This window comes from Schistocerca cancellata, chromosome 9 (genome assembly GCF_023864275.1).
Source record: "Schistocerca cancellata isolate TAMUIC-IGC-003103 chromosome 9, iqSchCanc2.1, whole genome shotgun sequence".
Classification (NCBI taxonomy): Eukaryota; Metazoa; Arthropoda; class Insecta; order Orthoptera; family Acrididae; genus Schistocerca; species Schistocerca cancellata.
The window spans coordinates 262416302-262434567 of record NC_064634.1 but is presented as its reverse complement, the minus strand read 5'-3'; the positions used below and the strand labels follow the sequence as shown (position 1 = coordinate 262434567).

Here is an 18266-nt window from a genome sequence, read left to right as displayed (position 1 = left end):
GTCCTTAGGTTAGGTAGGTTTAATTAGTTCTAAGTTCTAGGCGACTGATGACCTCAGAAGTTAAGTAGCATAGTGCTCAGAGCCATTTTTTTTAACCATAGGACAAATACCTGATAATTAGGCCCATCAGGAGCGGCCATTAATTGAAGAAATTAATACAATGGGGAGAGGTATCTCACCACTGTAGTTTATCACATCGAGTTCAGTTTAAATTAGGAACAAAAGAGCCAGCTGCATATTACAGTCTCCAAACGGCTTACAAGGCGAGATATGGACCAAAAATACTTTGCAAGTGCAGCGTTACGTTGTCACCACAATTACTTGAGAAATGCACAAGCCATTAGCAACAGCCGAAGTAAGAAAATATCGTCCGGCGGAACACACTAACAAGGAGACGGCACGACCGTGGGGTCGGAGATTTGTCCGCAATTTTGTGTGGTGAAAGAGGGTCCCTAACACCTCACGTAGTTAAAATATTAGGACGCCCTACTCGGAAAAACCCGAGAAATATAGATCCAAAGTTTATTAGGTGCCTTATGAGCATAAAATGTTAATCCATTGTCGTGCCGCCGTCTGGCATACATGGTTGGCGATCGGACCCTTACTCCACAGGTCTCGGGTTCGAGTCCTCCTCCTGCACTTTCTTTTTTCTTCTGTTACTTGCAAAATTGCAGCGCATTGTAACAGGAGAATCGTGAAATTAATTCCCTGGAAGATTGTATAAAAATTCATTCTATAGGTCACCATCAATTATCGTCACCCATATTCCGAGACATTATTTAATATGCCTGGTTTGCCTCAAAATTGTCAGAAACTCGAAAAATTTTCGTAAATGTTAATGGGGCATGTTTTTATTGCAAACGCCCTGTGATTGTAAAAAATCCGCTTTTATATGTTGCGCAATATGTCGCAAAAATTATTGCTTTTTTGTTTTTACGCTAATTACCACTGCGGTTCTTGTTTATAATTAATGTTTCCCAGTCGACTTTGTTATTCTGATTAAAAAGGCAATGTTTCTCGCCATATACTTTACAGTGAAAAATGGAAAACCCACCGCCATGAATTGTGTTGTTGGATAAAAAGAAAATAATTTTTATTCAATAATGTAACTAATTTATTGAAGATAAACTAGGTTTGGGAAACTTTTTGAATAATTGGTGGAATAGCCAAAGAAAATGAAACAGAAGAAATAAAAAAAAGTGCCACAGGAAGAACCGAACACGAGACCTCCGGCGTAAGAATCCGAGCCCTAAACACCGACGCCGGACGGTGCCTCAGCAGTGTACTAACATTTTATACTCATAAGGCACCTAACAAACTTTGGACCGATGTTTCCCGGGATCTTCCGGGTAGTGCGCCCTAATATTTTAACCACGTGATGTGTTAGGGGTCCTCTTTCATCACACAAAATTGCGGACAAATCCCCTACCCCACGGTCGTGCCGTCCCCTTGTATGCCGCATACCAGGGAAGACGCGGGTAGGTCCCGCTGCGCGTCCACAGCTTACCCGTCGCAATACGGCCCCACAACATGACTCCGGTCCTCGTTGCACGTGCTGCCGACTTGTACTGGAGCCAGCGCAGACGTAGTAGCCGGCAGAAGACGTCCGCTGTTAACTCGTGTCCATTCCTCACTTCTCGCAGCTCGGAGCCACACCTCCCAACTGCGCGAAATTGGCCAGAGGGTAGCGTTGCCGCACAGAGCTAACACTCAGCGGAAGAATCGCTAATGTGCGAATCGACGTATCGCCGGCGATCCACACGGCTCACAGTCATTCGTTGGCTTTCAGGCCGAAGGTGGAATCATTTCTGAAACAGGTAAGTTTGTAAGCTGTTCGCGAGCCGCCGTGGTTAATGTACAGGGTGTCCAGAAAAGGACTCCCTGATTTCAAAATTAAATATCTCGAAAACAAAGATCGATAGAGGAATGCAGTAAACGGTATGTTTATTGTGAAAGCTATAAGAAGTTTATACAGCAGTTTCAAATAATAGTTACAAAAGCTGCTAACAGATGGCGCTGTAATCGCCATACGTAATGCCTAGTATAAATAGTGATCCGAAGCCCAGAGCGATGAGTTCCACTAATGAAGCGTGAAAGGAGGTCAGCGTACCGAAGGAAGAGATTAAAACCATGTACTCCATTGAACAACGCGTTTTTCTGGTGCTAGAGTACCACAGGTTAGAAGAGAGTCCTACGGCAACAAGGCGAAGTTTTCAAGCACGATTTAATGTTCCAAAAGGACCCGATGCGAAAACCATTCGTACGCTCTTCGCAAAATTTCTTTCGATCTTTGTTTTCGAGATATTTAATTTTGAAATCAGGGAGCCCTTTTCTGGACACCCTGTATACCGTGCATTGCAAAATTGTGCGGTCCAAAATCGGCGCCGAGGCAACCGTGTTACATCACGGGCATTAAGTTGTCAGTGTTACAACTATTCAGCAACTGACGGCCCAGATGAAGAAGGGGCTACCGAATGTGTCTCCTCAGCGACCGTTCACTGATCGACGCTGCTTAAGGGCCTCCGCAGCAGGTACCCAGGTACCTGTTTCGTACACCCATACTGACTGCTGATCATTAGCGACGAAGGCTGGAATTTGTAACCCTGCACCGCGACTGGACGTTCACTGAGCGTCGACAGGTGTCCTTTAAGACGAATCACATTTTGCTCGCCATCACACAAGTGGCCGTTGGTGTTTGCGTCCGAAAATAAACAACCTGTAACAATAACTATCGGACGGTGGAAGGAGCGTTATGATCCGGGGAATATTTTAATATCCTTGGGGATCATATACACTCTCACCCGCAGTTTGTTTCGCCTCGCACGATGACACCCAGCAGCATAACAATACAACGTCTCACAGAACTCGCAGCGTATTTGCTCGACTCCCCGGATTTAAACCCAATCGAGAACACGACTGAAAAGGTGGTTATTCAAGATTTTGACCGGGGTTTATATTCCTGTGACCTGATAGCGTATTTTTACAAAACCTTAAGATAACCAGACACGTTACATTTCAATAATCTTGTAGTATTGAGTCGTGTTGTAGATCTTATGAAACTTATATGTCGCCTCGAGTCAATCGTAAGGCTATTCCGGTAAGATAATAAAGAACGTATTCACCTTTTATATTAGTTATTTGTCTGCTTCCTAAAAGTGTTTTTGCTTACAGTGTAATGGGAACGTTACGTCACAGTGTGGGGTATGTGTATACGGAAAATCCGTAGAACATTTGTTGATTAACATGGTTAGTCAGAAGAAGTTACCGCATACTGAACCGCTTTTGTGATTGTGGTTGTACGAACATGAAATTAAATATTTATTAAGCTCTTCTGCGTCTAAACCGGTGTAAGTCATCTATCTAGTTTCTCGACGATCATACGGTCATTAAACTGAATTACTCGTTCGGTATTTTTCGCGTAAGCAGAACGTACTATTGCTTTCCTTTTATTTATTAAACGAACACAGAAAATGTTCTGTCTAATGGTCTTGGGTCGAAAGAAAAATAGCTGTAGAACTAAGGACGCCTTTATATGCTCAAGTGTTATAAAGCTTTTTTGTCCCGAAGTTTCCTGTGACGACCTTAATATGGACTCCGCAAACGACTTCTATGAAACCCAGAAGTCGAACCTCTTGACGCCGTGTTGTTGCTTTCAGGCATGTACTCACCATGAAACACCGCTGTCGCCTACCGAACAAAATACGACATTATGAAATATCGGACTGGTTCAGTGACTGCACTGTCGACCACTTAGTCCAGAGAATTTAGAAGGGGACGAACCGCCAAATTTGAAAGCAAATTTCTAGGTACTACAAGTAACTCCGGTTTTTCTCCCGATACATACAGATGACCCGGTTGATAGTGTCGGAAGCACCAGTGAGACATGTACTGTTCCAATGTATTCGGAGAAATCGAGCGCAAGAAAATTTAAAAATAATGTAGGAATACCCGCAGGGTGTAGAATATTAATACAAATAAAGAATTGAACAAAACAGTGGGAATGCAAACATCAGTTGCAGTGCACTAAGCAAAGTGCACAACTAGCTCGTAAGGCGTACAGAATTGCACAGATTTCCACATCGTTGGTGTCCCGGGAGGAGTGCGCCTCAGCCAAACAATTGAACTGCCGCCGATTATGGATCAAAGCCTCTGAAACATGCCGTAAAAAGGAAACTAGAAGTAAATGACCGGTTACATTTCATTTTTCATTTACGTTTTATACAGTCAGTCACGGAAACAGCCTACCAAAATGTAGCCCACATGCAAAATACCCAAACAGATTTAAAGATTGGTGCAAAAGAGAGAGACAGTGGGCCTCAGCATAAACGAACGTTACGTATTGCCTATCAATAAGCTGAAAAGTGTATTATTGTTTAACTAAGCGACTGTTGATCATAGTGGGAGACGTTAAATATCTGTAAGTATACGCCAGAAGAGACGACAACACTAAGCTACTAGCAGAAAATGGAGGTAACAGACTATATGGTTCGTGAATTAATTAGGCAAAGAAGAATTTAACAAATAAAACTGTCGTTAGACACTTTTTCGAGTATTGCTTGGTAATGTGCGGCCCTTACTAGAAAGGATTAAGAAATGCGCCAAAGAGCTTCAGAAATCAAGCGGTGAGATACGCCGCGGGTTCGTTCAGCGTATGTGAGGGCGCCACAGAAATGTTCATCCACTTTGAGTGTTAAGTTTCTAGGGAGGAGGCACTGTGCAACATGGAGATGTCTAATGTTGAATTTTTGAGAACGTACACAAAGACCAACTCAAACAAAGAATCCTTCGACAATACGTACGTGTGCCCTGGAGAGACGCTGCCGTAATCTTCTTGACAGATTAAAACTGTCGTCGTACTGCGACTCGAAGCCGGAACCTGGTCTTACATGGGGGAAGCTATTACCCACTGACCTATGCAGACACGATACAGACCGCCTGTCGCAGTTTTTATTCTCCAAACTGCAGAGAAAACCATGCTGGACTGACACTTCAGTAATAAAGGATAACACAGAGAACTGACATTGTTAGACACAACGTAAAAATATTTGCCAGAACTAACACTTCACAGGTGTGTTCGTCGTTTTCAAACTTCCTTTCTTACAGGACTGCTAGCCCCATAAAGCTCCAAGGAGCTTCTGTGTGGTTTCTGAAGCAGGATACGAACAGTGATAACTGCGACTGCGAGGGTGGGTTACATGTCGGTAAGAGGTTTGTCCGAAGTCAGGCAGTTTTCTGTGTTGGGGTCGAGGTGCTGCAAACATCTTTAATCTGTTGTAAAATTCCAATCGATTAGTTCCTCACCCAGATATTCCATAACATAACCAAAACTGTACATTATGAAAAATTTGAATTGGTATAGAACTTCCAACAGTCGTTCTGCCTCACACTACTTGTGAATGGGACAGGAAAGCGGGAAGTGATAGCGGTACGAAAAGCACGCTGCACCACACACTGTCGAGTGGTTTGTGGAGAGCAGACATAGCTGTGTTACGCAGAATAGACTCCTCAGATATCGTAACGCAGGACATATTCACAGCAGCGTAATAAAAACCACAAAGTACGCTCTTCTTATTTGCATTTCCAGCTTGTTAGATATGGTTTAGCTGTTTTTATTTGCTTGGACTTGAACATAAATCGTGACTATCTTTTTCCCACATTTCTCCTTATTCCTGTGAATTACTTTTATGAAGATAAAGAAGAATAGGGGTTGGACACCCGTCCAAAGCGTCTTTAGACATCATCAAAGGTGGAGCAGGAGCTAGGATATCGTAAGTAAGCGTCCGCGTCCTTTTCCAAGGGACCATGCCTCAGTTTACTTTAGACGATTTACGGGAAGGACAGATAATCTAAATCGTGCTGGTCTTTCGGTGATCTGAAACTCCGTCCTCCAGGATACGAGTATAGTGTCCTGCCACGAAGCCATGAATTCGAATGTACAAGGGAGCATCTATAAAAGAGCACAATCTTTCGGAATAATGAGCGTGGCATCACGACAATAATTTTATTTCCACGCGCTTCACACTATCTTAATCGCAAGTAATTGTACTCTGTTTTATTCTCTATATTTTTAATTTATTTATTGCTTATTTAACCTGAGCATACGAGGGCCTTCAGGCTCCCTCTCACATTGGACCACGAACAACACATACTCAGAACATTACAAACCACCCACAACAATAATATTGACATTAGTAATAATAATAATGATAACAATAATAGTGGTAGTAGTAGTAGTAGTAGTAGTAAGAACAGGCATTAAGAATGATATTGATTAGCTTAGCAGTGCTGAGGCATTGTTTAGTACACTGACGGAAAAAAATCGCAACACCAAGAACGAGTTGTGCGACAAAAAAGAACGTTGGCAGGCAGGTTTCTACATCTCCAAGATGGTATCTATTCGGATTTCACACCAGTCATATAAGAGTTACACTAGTAGCGCCGCTATGAGGATGCAAATCAGGTTTACTTCAAATACATGCTGTAACTGTGACGAACGTTAGCTGCGTTTTGAGATTGGACGTGGTGAGTAGCTGTTGGGTCACGAATGCCTTTAAGGAGACAAAGACGACATTATCAGCACCTCACGGAGTTTGAACGAGGTCGCGTAATAGGGCTACTAGAAGCTGGATGTTCCCTCTGCGATACTGCAGATAGACTTGAATGGAATGTAGCCACAGTACACGATTGCCGGCAGCGGTGGTCACAAGAATGTACGGTCACAAAAAGACGGGGCTCGCGACAGGCCATTGTGTTCGGTGTATGGCTGTGAGGCGTAGTACTGCATCTGCAGCAGCGATTTGAGCACTTCCTGACACCAAAGTCATACAACGAACAGTTACAAATCGGTCACTTGAAGGGCAGCTCCTTGCTAGACGCCCTGTAGAATGCATTCCATAGCGTACATTCCACTGACCCAAACCACCGTCAGTTGCAACTTCAGCGGTGTCAAGCGAGAGATCACCTGGGGACAGGATGAAGATGTATTGTGTTCTCTCATGGTAGTTGGTTCTGTCTCGGGGCCAGTGATGTCCAAGTGTTGGTTAGGAAGGGGCCATTTGAAGGCCTGCAACAATTCTTTCTGCATGCTACACCCACTGGACTTACACTACCACGAGTTATGTTCTGAGGCGTGATTTCTTATGACAGCAGGAAAATTCTCGTTATTATCCCAAGAACCCTGACAGCTAATTTGTATGTTATTCTGGTTACTAGACTTGATGTGCTGATATTCATGAACAGCGTTCCAGGGGCTATTTTCCAACAGAATAACGCTCTTCCACATACCGCTGTTGTAACACAATATGCTCTATAGGGTGTCGACATATTGCCTTGGCCTGCTCGATTACCAGATCTATCTCCAGTAGAGCACATATAGGAAATCATCGGACAACTCCAGCGTCATCCAGAAACGGCAACAACAGTTCCTGTATTTACCCACCAAGTGCAACAGGCATGGAACTCCGTCCCACGAACTGAATCCGGCAGCGGTACACACAATGCATGCGCGTTTTCTTTCTTGCATTCAATGCCCGCGCCCTGGCGGCTACACCGGTTATCATTGTAATAGCATTTCACATTTGCAATGGCTTAGCTAGTACTTACATTAGCCCATGATATTGCAGTGGTAATGACTTATACATGTACCTCGATTCATGTATTCCCAAGTTTCTTTACATTAACTTTTTTTACGAGTTCTTGTTGTCAGTGCATTATCAGAAGCACATAGTTTAAGGAAGAAGGAGGATATTGCAATGGGAGTGGTAATGGATGTTGAGAAAGAATATAATTTCAGTAGAGAGTTCTGTAAACAAGGCGGAGGAAATGCAGTGGTAGAGGGAGAATTGACGAGAATGAACAGCAGACAAACATATGGAAAGTTTGGTATTGGACGAAACAACATGTGAATCACATTTACAGTACCAATCCTTATCAGGATGAAGAGAACGAAGCAGTTACTTTTAACGATGGAATACATATTACAAGGGTATGTAAAATATATAAATGTGTAGTAAATGGTTGATTATGTTGCTTAGGAGTCTTGTATAACTACCGAGTATGACAACAGACAAGCGTCTGTTACGGCAAAAGTAAAATTAACGGCAGTATCTGAATACACTTACACTGATAAAACGCGCAACTGTACGCTATTTGAATAAGACAGAGAGAAAAAAAATGCGCGATTCAGATAGTGAGGATCAGTGTGGTTGACCCGTACTCCAAGGTACTGATATGCGTAAGGTCGATACCGACGAAACTTGGATCGACTACATATTTCCATTTTTTCTTTCTTTTCCGTGTGTTACTGTCTCTCTTTGCTCTAGCAGCGTCCTCTGCGTGTTAACAACTAGTTGCAGAAGACCTTTACCCTCAGCGGCAATGGTTGTAAGGAGCAGTGATGTGCCCTGAGATTACCAGCATTCACGCAACACACACGCAGTATTTATTTACCTTCCACTACTATAAATTTACACTCTGTGCATACCTTTACATAACGAGTCATTGTTCGTCGTGTATCTGCGTACCAGGAACGCTTGGCTTGTAGCCTTGAAGTCATCCATAAGTGGCTGTCACTACTAATTTTAGTCTTTGCGACTGAGCATCACGTGTCAGATTTTCGTTCTGCAGTTAAATGAAGTTAATCATTTCATTTACGCTATGTAGCGAAGCTTTTAAACGAATGTACATCGGAAAATCGGACTCAAACGTCGCTACTCATCGTAACAAATTTAGATATTTTAATCTACGTCTGAGAAGAGAAACAGTTACGGAACTTCGTTATTCTAGAAGCATAGTAAGAGTATAATGTCTTTTCTTTCCAGTTGGTATTCTGGTCATTGTGCTTACCTAATAATTTGGAACACTTCACCCTGTTTCTTTACCTCTATTTATGTAACATAACAGTGGTATACAAACTACTCGATGAAACTCAGTGTGGTTCTTTTATTCAACATTTAGGTTCTTTAGCAGAACTGGTTATTAGGAAACTATGATAAAGGGATGTAGACAGTGTGACATATGGAAGTTTAGGTCGGTCCGAAAGGCGTGTATGGATACCGAATGGTTAAGGCGATCACTCGCCGTAAGTGGGAAATCCGTGTTCGAATTCCAGTACGGCACAAATTTTCACTTGTCACCAATAGGGGGTAGTTCTTTACCTAAAACAGCTGCAGCTGAGTTATTTGCATTCAGCAAATTAATTTTCAGAAACATAATTAGTTATTACATTTGTGACAGTTGTAAAACGTACCAGCCTTGCTGGATGTGTATTAACTGGAATGTCTACACATACCCACCGGGTACAGCGAATCGAAAAATAAGCCATACGCAGTCGCTAAAATTGTCTCTGATTACGGCATTGAGTTATTTCTATTGACATCATTCTTGCTAAGTTTAACTCAATCACCCAGCTTTAAATAAATTCATTAACTGAACAAAACAATTAGGAACCAACCACTAGTAGAGTGTGTAAGTAGGCTGTTTAGGTTTTTATGTTGGTAACGCCACGTAGTGCTCTGTATGAAAATCGCTGACTGCGCCGTGTGCAGTCTGTTGCTGTTTGGACTCATTGTTGGAATATTCGCTAGTGTAGCGTTGGGCAGGTGGATGTGAACACCCAGCAGTGGTGAATGTGGGGAGAGAGTTGCTGGCAGAGTTTTGAGAGGTTACTATGAGCGGACGATCTGGACGTGTGTCCGTCAGAAAAAGGAAATTTGTAAGACTGGATATCATGAACTGATATATATATATATATATATATATATTATGACTTTTGAACACTATTGAGGTAAATACATTGTTTGCGCTCTATCAAAATCCTTCATCTGCTAACTATGCCTATCAGTAGTTAGTGCCATCAGTAGTTAGAATCCTTTATTTGGCTGGCAGTATTGGCGCTCGCTGTATTGCAGTAGTTCGACTAACGAAGATTTTTGTGAGGTAAGTGATTCATGAAAGGTATAGGTTGTTGTTAGTCATGGCCATTCTTTTGTAGGGATTATTGAAAGTCAGACTGCGTTGCGCTAAAAATATTGTGTGGCAGCTTAGTTGTGATTAGAATAAGTAAAGAGAGAACAGTCTGAGTACGTTCAGTTTTGTTCAGCTGCTTGAAAATCAAATAAAGTAATAGTTTTTTCCAGCACTGTCACTCTTTACATACAAATAGGAAGGTTCAAGTGTAATGTCGAGCGATATGAATCTCCGGCGTTTGAGGCATTTCAGGCGCTGCATCTGCGCATCATCAGCAGTAAGCTACTTCTGCCGCGACAAGAGATACAGTTCGGGTAGGTTCGGTGGTTCAAATTTAGCAAGTTACTTCATTTACTACCAGAGACTTCCACGGTTTTAAATCCAAGAACGTTTTCCAGTTAGACGACACCACCTAGATTTTCCTCGTGAAAGTGGTCACAGTTTTAGACCGCTATAATCAAAGATTACATCTTGTAAAACTGGATTTATGATGTAACTTTCCTAGCTCAAATGGCATACAAACAGCAAAACCACGTTGCCGAGCAACTTAACCACTCTTGGATCGATATTAGCACCAGGTTGAGCCAACCCCTCTCAAGCAGAACGGCATTCTAAACTCTGCGATTATCGTGGGAAACACACACACACACACACACACACACACACACACACACGCATACATATATACACACCAAATCACACAGAAACGTATCATACATTTGCAGCAGTGTGTTCTCCACTGTTGGCGTTGTTTCATCCACAGTAACTTGTCGCCTCTACGGCATTGCAGATTAAAGTTCTATTGCATCCAACTGCCTTCCAGATTCTTACGCAATGAAGTTCCCACCTGGCGTTTGCATTATTAAATATAAGCCTGTCTACTAGTAGGTAATACGGTGTGTGCCGTAAAATTCAGTACGGCGTGAAACACAATTCAAAAATGGCTCTGAGCACTATGGGACTCAACTGCTTAGGTCATTAGTCCCCTAGAACTTAGAACTAGTTAAACCTAACTAACCTAAGGACATCACAAACATCCATGCCCGAGGCAGGATTCGAACCTGCGACCGTAGCGGTCTTGCGGTTCCAGACTGCAGCGCCTTTAACCGCACGGCCACTTCGGCCGGCGAAACACAATTTTTCCTGTGTTACTGGAGTTTAAATTTTTACCGTACATCCATTTCTTCTTGTCTATGACCACTTTCATCAAAAATACATAAGAAATTTCCTGTCCGAATACGGGCTAATACCGAGATATCTCCTTTGTTAGGTAAGCCAATCACTTACCACAAATTTTTATACACGAAAGGCACCTGCAACAATGTGACCTCAGTGCACCTGGAGTAACCACTCCATTAACAGTGGAAACACACACTGTCCAATCAGGCTGTCAGATCTATCACTCGATTCTTTCCTTTGATCTATGCTCAGTAGCTACTATCCACCTATCGGTTGCTTTGAAAAGAAACTCTATAATTTCTTGGATTATGGTCCAGGGCCATCACTCTGTCAGGCTCATGATACGGACCTAAACAACTCCTGCGTTGTGGGAGGGTGAGGGTCTCGTACTGGACCACTAAATCATCCGCATACGGTTCTGATCGCAACTTCAGAAAAGCTTCTGTGAAGTTTGGAAGGTAGGAGACGAAGTACTGGCAGCTGTGAGGACGGGTCGTGAGTCGTGCTTGGGTAGCTCATATGGTAGAGCACTTGCCTGCGAAAGGCAAAGGTCCCGAGTTCGAGTCTCGGTCCGGCACACAGTTTTAATCTGCCAGGAAGTTTCGTATCAGCGCACACTCCACTGGAGAGTGAAAAATCTCATTCTGGCAGCTGTTTCTTATCGTCAGTACGCCGTGCGTATAAAGAGTGAGTCCGTTCTGCAGAGTAGACAAGTAAACACTCGAAAGACTTATACAACGATGTACTTTGGCACGAGCAGATGCTAGTTTTCTGTGGGATGCGTAATATTTCGTATGGATAATGCTCTGAACTCTGGTATCAACAGAAATATTGAAAGAAATTTGTACTTTTTAATGATATAGCGCTTGATAATGAAGTCTTCTCGGATTACCAGCCGAGTCGATGCATCGTTCTGCGGCAACGTTTCAACAAGTTGCGGCCGAACGACTCCTTGACTTGGCTGATAACCCGAGAAGACTGCATCATCGAGATCACCGAGGAAGTCTAAATTCGGATTTACTGCTTCTTAACACTGCTGTTGGAAACTTTCGCAAAAGCATCCGAGAAATGTGCTAAGATTCAAAACAAATGCGGCCAGAGTCGGATATTTCAGTGCAAACACAGCAAAGCAAAGCTTCTCCGCACTGGTGTACATGTGTGCACGCAAGGAATGTTGAAGCAGAAATGAACTGCCGATAGACGTAACAGTTTCTGTTTTTTCTGCAGTGTAGACAAGTAAACACTAGAAAGACTTATACAACGATGTACTTAGGCACGAGCATGTTTACAAAGCATTAGGCGATTCCTGCCCACATGCTTCTCAATTTTAAAATATTTTTCAGATTACACTGTGAATAGTTTCAGCCTCAGAATTAAAAAGCATTATGTCACAATACTTTCGGAAGCCATTAAAGAAAGTGTATCATTGTGCTTTAAAAATTTTATTTCCTCCCTATATTGATTGATACAATTGTTAAGATTCTTTACCAAATAAGAAAACTATACGTGTTTCTTAGCGTACTATCATTTCCCGACAACATCTTTTTCATATCTAGAACCGTTCAAGAAGTGTACGTTACGTCTCACGTGGCTCAAGCTCAATGCCAGGAGGAGTATTCTGTATTGGACGTTCACCATTGAGGCTTGAAACTACTAACTTCTTTCGTTTAGTTCATTACTGAAACTTTTCTTGCACTTCGACGAGAAACGTGTGTCGCTTATGCGACGGAACTCCACATAATCTTCGTGATTTGATTATTTTACACCTTACATAGTTTTATGTTCGTCAGACGTGTTGTTTGTCCGCTACAGAAAAGTAGCGATAGTTTCGAGAATATTGATGCGCATGGTAAGTGGTACATAAACATTAGATTCCTTTCAGCTTTATTTGTACTTCTTGGTTGTGTCACATGGAAATGTCGCTATCCATAGCCAAAAAATAAATTTCATTCAGAAATATTCATTTGACTTTTCTTAAATTTATTTCGGTTTCTGTTCACAGGTGAATTATTGAAGCATTAATCGACCACTGAAGCCCAAAAGATGGACACGCCTTCGATGGTGAACGGCACCGAAGTAAACGACCGCTTGCTCTTCGGCATTGTAGATTTTGTCGTCTTCAGCGCCATGCTCGTGGGTTGCTCTGGCATCGGCGTCTACTTTGGCTTCTTCAAAATTGCCACTACTGCCGAGCAGTATTTGCTGGGAGGCCGCCGAATGGCTATTATCCCCGTTGCTGTCTCGCTGGTTGCCAGGTATGGGTACTTTTATTTTCTTTTTCTTAAAAAAAGTAATCAGTCTTTAGACTGAATTGGTGCCGCCCGCCATGAATTCCTCTCCCGTGCCACCATCTTCATTTCAGAGTAGCAATTGCAACCTGCGTCCTCGGTTATTTACTGGATGTATTTCAATCTCTGTCCTCCTCTAGGTTTTACTTTCTCCAGCTCCCTCAAGTATCATGGAAGTTACTCCTTGACATCTTAACACATGTCACATGTCCTATCATCAATTTCTTGCCAGTGTTTTCCACATATTCCTCTCCTTATCGATCCACGTAAGTTTCATCATTCTTTTGTCGCACCACATCTCAAAATGATTCGATTATCTTCTATTCCGGTTTTCCCACAGTCGATGTGTCACTAACACACAATTCTGTGCTCCAAAAATACATTCTCAGAAATGTCTTCCTCAAATTAAGGCCTATGTTTGGTACTAGTACACTTCACTTGGACAGGATTCCCCTTTTTGGCAATGTTAACCTGCTCTTTATGTCGTCCTTGCTCTGCCAATCATAGGTTCTCTTGCCGCCTAGCCAGCAGAAGTCCTATTAAGTGATCCCCAGTAGTGATCTTAAGTTTCTGGCTGTTCTCGTTTCTGCTACTTCTCACTGCTTTTGTCTTTTTCGATAAACTCGCAATCCATATCCTATAGTCATGGAACTGTTCATTCCATTCAACAGCTCCTGCAAGGTGAATATGGAATGGGGATAGGGAATGAAAGAGAAAGTCGCCTGGCAGAATTTTGCACAGAGCATAGCTTGATCATAGCTAACACTTTGTTTAAAAATCATGAAAGAAGGCTGTATACGTGGAAGAGGCCTGGAGAAACTGGAAGGTTTCAGATAGATTATATAATGGTAAGACAGAGCTGTAGGAACCAGGTTTTAAATTGTAAGCCATTTCCAGAGGCAGACTCTGAGCACAATCTATTGGTTATGAACTGTAGAGTAAAACTGAAGAAACTGCAAAGAGGTGGGGATTTAAGAAGATGAACCTGGATAAACTGAAAGAACCAGAGGTTGTAGAGAGTTTCAGAGAGAGCATTAGGGAATGATTGACAGGAATGAGGGAAAGGAATACGATAGAAGAAGAATGGGTAGCATTGAGAGATAAAATAGTGAAAGCAGCAAAGGATCAAGTAGATAAAAAGCCGAGGTCTAGTAGAAATCCTTGGGTAACAGAAGAGATATTGAATTTAATTGATGAAAGGGGAAAATGTAAAAACGTAGTAAATGAAGAAGGCAAAAAGGAATACAAACGTCTCAAGAATGAGATCAACAGGTAGTGCAAGATGGCTAAGCAGGGATGGCTACACGACAAATGTAAGGATGTAAAGGCTTATCTCATGAGGGGTAAGATAGATACTGCCTACAGGAAAATTAAAGAGACCTTTGGGGAAAAGAAAACCACTTTCATGAATATCAAGAGCTTAGCTGAAAAACCAGTTCTAAGCAAAGAAAGGAAAGCAGAAAGTTGGAAGGAGTACGAGTGTTTAGAGGGTCTATACAAGGGCGATGTACTTGAGGCCAGTGTTATGGAAATGGAAGAGGACGTAAGTGAAGATGAAATGGCAGATGTGATACTGCGTGAACAATTTGACAGAGCACTGAAAGACCTAAATCTAAACAAGTCCCCGGGAGTTCACAAAATTCCATTAGAACTACTGATAACCTTGAGATAGACAGCTATGATAAAACTCTACCATCTGGTGAGCAAGATGTATGAGAACTTTAAGAAGGATATAATAATTCCAATCCCTAAGAAAGCAGGTGTTGACAGTTGTAAAAATTACCGAACTACCAGTTTAATAAATCACGGCTGCAAAATACTTACACGAATTCTTTACAGACGAATGGAAAAACGTAGAAGCCGACCTTTGGGAAGATTAGTTCGAATTCCGTAGAAATGTTGGAACACGTGAGGCAGTACTGACCCTACGACTTACCTTAGAAGATAGGTTAAGGAAAGTCAAACCTACGTTTCTAGCATTTGTAGACTTAGAGAAAGCTTCTGACAATGTTGACTGGAATACTCTCTTTCAAGTTCTGGAGGTGGTAGGGGTGAAATACAGGGAGCGAAAAGCTACTTGCAATTTGTACAAGAACGAGATGGCAGTTATAAGAATCGAGGGGCATGAAAGGGAATCAGATGTTGGGAAGGGAGTGAGAAACGGATGTAGCCTATCCCCGATGTTATTCAATTTGTATATTGAGCAAACAGTAAAGGAAATAAAAGAAAAATTGGGAGTAGGAACTAAAATCCACGGAGAAGAAATAAAAACTTTGAGGTTAGCCTGTCAGAGACAGGAAAGGACCTGGAAGACCATTTGAACGGATTGGACAGTGTCTTGAAAGGTGGATATAAGATAAACATCGACAGAAGCAAAACGCGGGTAATGGAATGTAGTCTAATTAAATCAGGTGATGTTAAGGGAATTGGATTAGGAAATGAGACACTTAAAGTAGTAGATGAGTTCTGCTATTTAGGGAGCAAAATAATTGATGATTGTCTAAATACAGAGCAATGGCAAGGAAAGAGTTTTTGAAGAAGAGAAATTTGTTAACATCGAGTATAGATTTAACTGTCAGGAAGTCCTTTCTAAAATTATTTGTTTGGAGTGTAGCCATGTATAATTGTGAAACATAGACGATGAATAATTTAGGCAAGAAGAGAATAGAAGCTTTCGAAATGTGGTGCTACAGATGAATGCTGGAGGTTAGATGGGTAGATCACTTAGCTAATGAGAAGGTACTGAATAGAATCAGGGAGAAGAGGAATTTGTGGCACAACTTGACTAGAAGAAGGGATCGGTTAGTAGGACGCGTTCTGCATCTACAAGGCATCACCAATTTAGTGATGGAGGGAAGCATGGAAGTTAAAAATCGTAGAGTTAGACCAAGAGATGAATACGCTAAGCAGATTCAGAAGGTTGTAGGTTGCACTAGTTACTCGGAGATGAAGAAGCTTGCACAGGATAGAGTAGCATGGAGAGCTGCATCAAACCAGTCTCTTCACTGAAGACCACAACAACAACAACAATAACGCTGGATATCGCTTGAAGAGACAGCACGTCTGTACAATGTTAAGAGTCAGGTCGAAATTGCATTTCTGATGAAAGAATGAACCAATGAAAGTTTACACCTCGCGCAAGTGGAGAACTTGCTTTTCCCCACACGACTGTCGGCAGGTGTACAACGTCTCGTATACTTGCCAACCAGTATATTGTTCTTTGTGTTGACGGTGAAACGTGTTTATCTCAGAGGACGTGACATATTTTTACCGCTATTAGTTTTCAGTAATGATTCAACTTTTCATTTTAGTATTAAACTCTACCTGTAAAACGAGCTTATATGGAGGCTTCCAAACACTAAAAAAAGTCGTTGACGCGACGTACAAATTCGTGTGGACTTAAATTGTTTTGTACCCTTTTTTATGGGAAGTTGTATGGCCATGGAGAGCTGCATTAAACTAGTTCTTCACTGAAGACCACAACAACAACAACAACAACGCTGGTGCCCGCATCTCGTGGTCGTGCGGTAGCGTTCTCGCTACCCACGCCCGGGTTCCCGGGTTCGATTCCCGGCGGGGTCAGGGATTTTCTCTGCCTCGTGATGACTGGGTGTTGTGTGCTGTCCTTAGGTTAGTTAGGTTTAAGTAGTTCTAAGTTCTAGGGGACTGATGACCATAGATGTTAAGTCCCATAGTGCTCAGAGCCATTTGAACAACAACGCTGGATATCGCTTGAAGAGACAGCACGTCTGTACAATGTTAAGAGTCAGGTCGAAATTGCATTTCTGATGAAAGAATGAACCAATGAAAGTTTACACCTCGCGCAAGTGGAGAACTTGCTTTTCCCCACACGACTGTCGGCAGGTGTACAACGTCTCGTATACTTGCCACACAGTATATTGTTCTTTGTGTTGACGGTGAAACGTGTTTATCTCAGAGGACGTGACATATTTTTACCGCTATTAGTTTTCAGTAATGATTCAACTTTTCATTTTAGTATTAAACTCTACCTGTAAAACGAGCTTATATGGAGGCTTCCGAACACTAAAAAAAGTCGTTGACGCGACGTACAAATTCGTGTATACTTAAATTGTTTTGTACCCTTTTGTATGGGAAGTTGTATGGCCAAATAGGCATTTAAGACCACAGAGTGACTTGAATCAGCTGTCTTGAAATGCTGGCTTTTTCCAAAACTTCAGGTACTTTAATCTCATATTCAAACAACATGGAATCCAACACAGTGTCACTAAGATGTAATATCTCATTTCTGGATAGGAAGTAACGAACCTCGAGACATTTGCCCACATTCGTGGACTCCAATCTCGCCAGAGATTGCCCCAACGGGTACATGACGAAATGTGATTTCATTCCCCCATTACCTCGCTGCAAACATGATTTAAACAGCAGAACAACAGCATCACGGATTTCTATCGATGAAGAAATCTTACGTGAATTGTACGGTGTACTTACCTCTTCTGTAGACACTGGCTGTGTGGTTGGTGGTGGCCTCAGAGCATTTCTAATAATATAGCAAGAACTTCCCGGTTTTACACGTATTATCTAATTCGGATTTTGGTTCATGCATTCGTCTATAAGCACAAATGCTGAAAGACCTTGTGGTGAAATAGAGCCCATTCTCTTAATGTGCAGTACCTGATGGCACCCGCGTAAGTGAGGCAAAATGAATAAAAGCTAGTAACGATTTTCAGACAATGGAAAGTCCGGAACAGGAACAGAATAACGACAGTATTACTAAAAGGAGAGTTTGCTATTCACCACACAGAGGAGACGTTGACTCGCAGAAAGGCACAACGAAAAGACCGCTACATATTT

At 42.0% G+C, this 18266-nt stretch overlaps 1 protein-coding gene across 1 annotated transcript in view; it reads left to right on the top strand.

Moving 5' to 3' along the window:
• Positions 1–18266, top strand: part of LOC126100621 (sodium-coupled monocarboxylate transporter 1-like) — a 206607-nt gene that overhangs the window by 18823 nt on the left and 169518 nt on the right. Inside the window, exon 2 of the mRNA XM_049911247.1 lies at positions 13148–13400. Coding sequence (XP_049767204.1) covers positions 13189–13400 — 212 coding nt within the window. The 5' untranslated portion in view covers positions 13148–13188. The remainder of the gene's footprint in view (positions 1–13147; positions 13401–18266) is intronic.